The 7,506-nt window shown below is 42.0% G+C and overlaps 1 protein-coding gene across 8 annotated transcripts in view; it reads left to right on the forward strand.

Moving 5' to 3' along the window:
• The window catches only part of tspan4a (tetraspanin 4a), a 270,357-nt gene that overhangs the window by 63,540 nt on the left and 199,311 nt on the right, over nucleotides 1-7,506 (forward strand). For 4 of the 8 annotated variants that reach the window (XM_014018733.1, XM_014018737.1, XM_014018734.1 and 1 more), the window contains one exon: nucleotides 4,105-4,184. In XM_014018733.1, coding sequence (XP_013874187.1) covers nucleotides 4,153-4,184 — 32 coding nt within the window. In that variant the 5' untranslated portion in view covers nucleotides 4,105-4,152. Of the gene's footprint in view, nucleotides 1-1,916; nucleotides 2,021-2,107; nucleotides 4,185-7,506 lie in introns of those variants that run through there. The other 4 variants (XM_014018735.1, XM_014018736.1, XM_014018731.1 and 1 more) reach the window with 4 other exon arrangements.

Raw genomic sequence — 7,506 nt, forward strand, 5'->3', positions numbered from 1 at the left:
ATCAGTCAGTCAGTCAGTCAGTCAGTCAATCAGTCAGTCAGTCAGTCAGTCAGTGAGTCAGTCAGTCAGTGAATGATTCAGTCAGTCAGTCAGTGAGCGAGTCAGTCAGTAAATGAGTCAGTCAGTCAGCCAATGAACAAGTCAGTTAGTCAGTTAGTCAACCAATGAACAAGTCAGTCAACCAATGAACAAGTCAGTCAGTCAGTGAACAAGTCAGTAAGTCAGTGAACAAGCAGTAAGTCAGTTAGTGAATGAGTTAGTCAGTCAAACAATGAACAAGTCAGTCAAACAATGAACAAGTCAGTAAGTCAGCCAATGAACAAGTCAGTAAGTCAGCCAGTGAACAAGTCAGTAAGTCAGTCAATGAACGAGTTAGTCAGTCAGCCAATGAACAAATCAGTCAGTCAATCGGTCAAAGTGAACAAGTCAGTTGGTCAGTCAACCACTGAGCAAGTCAGTCAGTCAATCATTTAACCAATGAACAAGTCAGTCAATGAACAAGTTAGTCAGTCAATGAACAAGTCAGTAAGTCAGCCAGTGAACAAGTCAGTAAGTCAGTCAATGAACGAGTTAGTCAGTCAGCCAATGAACAAATCAGTCAGTCAATCGGTCAAAGTGAACAAGTCAGTTGGTCAGTCAACCACTGAGCAAGTCAGTCAGTCAATCATTTAACCAATGAACAAGTCAGTCAATGAACAAGTTAGTCAGTCAGTGAAAAAGTCAGTAAGTCAGTCAACCAATGAACAAGTCAGTCAGTCAATCATCACAGTGAGCAAGTTAGTCAGTCAGTCAACCAATGAACAAGTCAGTCAGTCAATCATCACAGTGAGCAAGTTAGTCAGTCAGTCAACCAATGAACAAGTTAGTCAGTCAATCAGGCAGACAGTGAACAAGTCAGTCCATCAGTCAACCAATGCACAAGTCAGTCTGTCAGTGAGCAAGTCAGTCAGTCAACCAACAAACAATCAGTCAGTCATTCAGTCTTTCAAAGAGTCAGTCAGTCAGTTGATGAGTCAGTCAGCCAGTGAATGAGTCAGTCAGTCAGTTAGTGAACAAGTCAGATAGTCAGTCAGTCAATAAACAAGTCGGTCAGTCAGTGAAGAAGTCAGTCAGTCAGTCAGTGAATAAGTCAGTCAGTCAGTCAGTCAGTGAAGAAGTCAGTCAGTCAATCAGTCAGACAGTGAACAAGTCAATTGATCAGTCAACCAATGAACAAGTCAGTCAGTCAGTGAACAAGTCAGATAGTCGGTCAGTCAATAAACAAGTCAGTCTGACAAGTCAGCCAGTCAGTCGTCAGTCAATGAAGAAGTCTGTCAGTCAGTCAGTGAACAAGTCAGTCAGTCCTGTTACTGTTAACGCAAAGAATATATTTGGAAATAAACACAAACGTTAAACCAACAGCCTGAACACCTCAGCTGAAGGGTCAAATTGAACTTTGTCAGTTTGCCAGCTGGTGCATTTTGAACTTCAAAAGTTACAGTCAAATAAATGTATAAATATGTGAAAGGAAAACTGAGTTTGAAAATGAGCTTGGTTAGACTGAATAATGAGTGCCAGATTTTAAAGAGATGGAGACTTCATATTTCATGACCATATTTATTTTATTTCTCTTATTCTATCGATCAGTCACTTTTCTAGTTTTACTCTGTATTTTATTTTTTTTAGTGCATCAGTCTGCCGAGTCATTTAAAAAAGGAAAAAAGAAAATCCTGAGCAACACAACAGGCCTGAATGGTCCTTTTAGTAAAGTCTGTCAGTCAGAAAGCCACACTCACTCCCTCAGACTTCTGTCGCCTTGCAGTCTGATGAAAATACTCACAGGAGACAAAACAAAGGTCCATTAAATACTCAATGCAGCCACTAATACAGTCTGCACTCTCCGCAGATTGGATATGTGCTTGTGGACTCAAAAAGCCGGTGACCCAGATGGCTACTGGGTTATGAGAAGCATGGAGTGTTTGTGTGAATGTCAGCAGCCGTGCACACTTCCTCCGGGTGTCCGCACAGAGTCACACTTCAGGTGAGCTGATTGTGGTGCGAAAATCTCTGCTGTGTGCACACATAGGCAGATATTGTGTGACCCCGGTTCAGGTCCGCAGGGAGAGTGGAACATGACTGAAGCTGGGCGTGCAAAGAGCTGCCTGGGCTGTGCTCAGAAACAGCCTCTGCATGTGGGATTAGTTTCATGCAAGGAGGCAGAGAGCAGAGGAAGCACTAATGTGAATCCAGCAGGCTTCACAGCGCTGGTATGTTAACGACACACCAGGCTTTGTGTGCACACACCCGAGTTTCTGTGCTCGAGTGTTATCTGGTAGATGGCTGTGTGCGCGTGAGAGAAGATGGAGCAGCGAGACACCGATTGGCTGTGAGCCCTTGTGAGGTGTGGCCAGAATGCTAATGCCTGCCTCCCTGCCCGCCTTTCGTACTGCAAGCTTTTGGGGGACAGTGACCGAGGAGGGATGGGATGTTTGAGTGTGTGTGCACGCTGGGGAGAGTGTCGGAGCTTGTGAGAAAGTGGGGGCAGGAAAGAAAAGGAAAAAAAAAGGAGTGGGGTGTAGAAGGAGAGAAAGAGCTTGTGAAAAAGAAGGAGGGAAGGAGCTTCAGGCTGCGAGGCTGGACCACCGCTCAAACACTGCAGTCTTTTGCTTCTGCTTCTCTGAGGAAAACCTGCCCAACTCTCCTTCTTACTCCTMCTTTCTTTTGCGGCGGTGCCATGACCCTGACGGACACCTTGCTCTCTTTGCCCACCTAGAGAAGAGGAAAGAGACGTTGTAGCGGAGGAGGGAGTGACAAGAGYAGGCGACACCACACACTTTGCCTCGCAGATGAGAGTCTGGAAATTAATTAACCGCCGTCAGCGCAGAGGGGAGAGAGCACAGAGGGGTAGAGTAATAGAATAAGAGCGAGTTGAAGAGGGGGGGACTTGCTAGATGTGTGAAGAATAGGCTGTGAAGAGACGCAGCGCAACTCCTTGACACTTTTCTGATGCAAAAAGGGACAAGTTAGGGTCGACGTGTGAAGTCAGAAGGAAATTAGGCAAGGCAGTGACTCCACAGGGATTCTAATTTAAAACGCCAAAGAATGATCCAATCACAAGCATCCTTCATCCTTTCATCCCTCTTTCCAATCCTCCTTTCACATTCATAACAGCATCCTTACCTCTCATTTCCCTGTCTCTTTCCTCTTTTTTTTAGTTCTTTCTTTTTGCATGTCAGCAAAAGCACATCACCAGCCACAGCCACACGCCGAACACCCAGACGCAACTGAGAGCTCAGTGGATGTGTCATTCATTTACTGAGTAAAAGTTGATTTAGCCAAAATCAGGGGTGTCATTACATGCTGGCCAGGAGCACCTGCTCTGGAAGTTCTCATGAGACCAGGTAGGACATTTCTGGAATATTTTTTTTGTCCACACTGAGCAGCTGGACAGGTTAAGCTCTCTAGTTGTTTATCTGATTGAACCTTTATGAGATAAAACTGCAAACCAGCTTATCTCGCAGAGCACGACACCTGTGTTTTAGGGATTACACATAGGGAACAGGGATGTGCAGAGGTACATGTGTACGGAAGGACTCTGTCCTAAAAGCATTGATTTATATGAGTATTCTCCATGAGATTAAAGGCAGGAATTCAATCGTAGCAACACGTTATCTCAAACAAATCAACTGAGATCAAGTAACTGCGCTTTGAATATAATAAAACCAGCATTCCAGGTTTTTTTTTCCAGGGGTCATAGTTGTTTTGAAATCCATCTCTCAGCTCTGGGTGCAGTAACTCCCTGCCCTTCATTGAGGACTTTACTCCAAACTGAGGTACACAGAGTGACTGTGAAAGACTTGTGAAGGCTCATTGAGTTTTCCATAATGAGACGTTCAAGCACAGACGAGACCCCGTACCGGCGCAGTCCGTCTCTGGACAGCAAACCCGACACACCACCCTTCACCTCGGGTTTCCACCGCTTCAGTGGGGAGTTTGAGTATAAGAGACCTCCTTTTGCGTTCGGCTTCCACACGACAAAGGGACCACAGAAGTCCAACGGGCGCTACGCCCAGGGGAAGAAGTATGTGGTGTTTTACCTGGACCTCTCCTTCATCTTCCTTCTAGAACTGCGGCGCTGCAGGATGGCCGAGGGTTGCATGATGGCCCTGCGCTATGGAATGGTCTTCTTCAACCTCCTTTTCTGGGTGAGTTTTTTTTTCTCTTCAATTTATTTTTTACACTTCAAAATGTACGAGTGAGATTTGCTAGACGCTTCTGCCTTTCTAAACTTTTTCTTTCTCTGGTACTGTGTCCTTACTTGTCTGAGTGAGCTGTCTTGTGTATGTGTGTACGCAGCCACAGAGGTGTTAGATGAGAAAGGAGGGGCCGTGTTGAGAAAAAGACAGTTCATGCATTTAGATCTGGTTTACAAAGCCCACTATGTGGGGGAGTGAAGCTTTTRCTGTTCCTGATATTGTATTTTCGGTGTGGGTGTACTCTGCATTGTTTTTCTTGTTAAGCCTTGGCATATTGGGAGCTTGCGTTGTGTGCAGACTTTAATCACAGTGTTGCCGTTGCACTGCCATCCTTCTCCTGCCTCTCCCCTCCCTCCCCGTGCACCAGTCCTCCTCGGTCCATCAGAGGATCTGCTGTCAGTCTGCTCTATCTGACTGATTGTATCTGTTTGCTGTGGGGATGTTTGAGCTCCAGTGTATCTGCCTCTGTCACTCTCGCTCTGATAGCCCCACAACAGATCACTTTCATTTGCACAGTGACGCCTGTCGCGTTCCCCCGCTGTGCTTCACATTTAAAGATCTTTAGCTTGTGTTTTTTTCCCCACTGCAAACTCCCACAGCGCGATTCATTGCAAGTTGTCACTGAGTTTTAAAGTGAATGCTGCGTCTGTAACTTGATTTGTCTAAGTGTCTGCTGTTATTGCCAGTGGAATGAAAGGAGACTTTGAGTTCTGAGATGAAACGTGGAAGAAAAAAATGAATGACCTCGTCCGCTAGAGATGTGGATGAATTTGTTGGTACTCGTCCTCGGAAGCAAAACAAACAGACAAACACAGCTGATGTGACTAAAGCTGAACAGCTCCAGCTTTGTTTCGTCAGTCCCCCGAAACTTCTCCCAAAAAGCCGGAGGTTTGTCCACATTCATTTCACTGACTTCCTGTCTGGCTTTTTGTGTTTTTCTGTCAGTAGTGGCGCCCTCCTGGGTATTCTTCCACGGAGTCCATTAGGATTAAAAATGTAAGAAGTGGTGCGATCAGAAAGTGATGGACTGTGACTTAGGAGTTCGGCTTGAATAATTTTGAATGGTTTCCTTTGCTCTTCTGCCATTTACGTCTGTCTGATCAACCTGGGGTTGCATTTTGTCTTGCTTCCACATCCTTACGGGCTGTTTACAGTCCCATGAACCTTTTTTTTATATATAATTGGCAACTGTGGTCACAGGAACATAGAGCTGCTTGGTCTTTACCTTTAACATGAATATAGACGATCTTCTCTCTGTACTTCTCAGAGAGCTCCATGTTTGATGTGGTGAGCACAATGACAACGTGTTGGTTCCCTTTAAATAGGCTGAATTTTAGATGAAAAGCTTGAAGGCATCTGTGATTTTAATTTAGGTCAAACACTTAATTTGAAACGTGTAATGCAAAGATTATTAGTCTTTTTAAGGATACCAACAACTCTGTTCATTCATTTGTAGCACATTTTGGTACAATAAACAACAAAGCATATCTTTTCACATTTTCTGTTTAGTCTAAGGCATCCAGATATAGATTAATTAGACAGTTGCTTTTAACTAAATCCCCTTTTCACAAGAAAGCTGTAGGACTACCATTGATTTTTACCTGCACACGTTTTGGTGTTTGTTGTTGTTAGCACAATCATGTCTAGCACTGCTGGTGATAAATAATGATCACAAAAAGAACATCTTCTCTTTCTGAAAAGTCATTTACATTTGGATCTTCCAGGTGAACAGAGAAAAGCTGTAATACCAAACTAGTCATTCAGAAGAATAAATCGGAGCCAGAGTAGCTCTATGTGCCATACTGACCATCCATATCCAGATTCTAAATGTCAAAATAAAATTCTTAGTTTTCAGATTGCCAATTGAGAGGGTTTTGAATGTAAGCTCAGTATTTTCTACACAGTGCTGTGGGTGGGTGAACACCACTTTCTGCTTGAGAACCGACAGGGAAAAAAATACAAAAAAAACAAAACAAAACGTTACTTTCAGAGGCGCACACAAATTAGATATTTTGAGAAAAAAAGATGAATGTGTATCTTATCATCTGCTCATATGGACCATAAAATATTTAAGTTAGCAAGATTTCAGCACCTCGACTTCAAGTGTTAACAAATTGTCACACTGAGATGAAATAATCTGTTCAGTAAAAGACAGCAGAGGTGCAAGAACATTTTTGTGACACACTTTCAAATATACTAGATACCATGTGTTGATAGAGTTCTACCGGCTTCACAGATATAATGACTTTCTTTATGAAAAGTGTTGATTTTCCCCCCCCATGTGCTCTCTTTAAGCTTAAAACTCAAAGCCTTTAAAAGGTGTATAAAAACCTCATCAAGCAAAAATGTTTACTTCTTAATGTGGCTTCCTGTAATCAGAAAATTGAATACAATTTTTTTTTTTTATTAACAAGAGTACCCATTATGAGCACTGAAGTACTCATATTACTATTTTATTCAAAATCTTTTATGAGCTTGTAAGATGTGGATGAAAAAAAAAACATTTCCCCACACATGATTAAATTTTAAAGAAATAAGTGAGAAAACCCAGCCCTGTTTGAAGCTCATATGTTTTACATTTGATCAAACATCACACTAAAAAGATCATTCAAATTTCAAACAAGTCACAACATTTGGACTTTATATGACCAAACTGGAATCTTGATATCCTTAATGATTTTTTTATACAATTCTAGCTTAAGTTTTATGATTCATAAAGAGTTTTTCCATAATATTTAAATGACAGTTGATGTCACTCTAAACTGGAGCTGTCCAAACTAGAAAAACTGTTGAAAACAAATTCCTCTTCCATATGGGGTGCCAAGTGTAAAATGAAATGTTAAAAAATTTCCCAAACACATTTTTCAATATTTAGCTCACTTTGAGTGAGATGATGACATCAACCTTGTTAGCTAACGCTAACTACTGCTAATGCTTCTAACGCTGCTAACGATAAAATTAAAAATCTAACTCAATATGCATTAATTGAAAACAATACGGATGGTCCAGCAGTTTGAAGTGAAGCTCAGACACCAATCATAAGATTGATGTCTTTTAGGTAAGCTTTAGCTGCATTGGCMCTCTAGCAGTTACCATTGTCCCAGGATGATGACATCATAACAGGAGCCCAGAACAAACTGCAAAGGCTGTGTTCCTTTAAAAAATACCTAAATATGAACTTCAACATTTCAGTTCAACGTTTAAAGTTTAACTTTCACATTTAGATTCAAACATTTGATTTGATTTGATTTGATTTATTTAACAGGAAAAA

The sequence above is a fragment of the Austrofundulus limnaeus genome, unplaced genomic scaffold (assembly GCF_001266775.1).
Source record: "Austrofundulus limnaeus strain Quisiro unplaced genomic scaffold, Austrofundulus_limnaeus-1.0 Scaffold200, whole genome shotgun sequence".
NCBI lineage: Eukaryota > Metazoa > Chordata > Actinopteri > Cyprinodontiformes > Rivulidae > Austrofundulus > Austrofundulus limnaeus.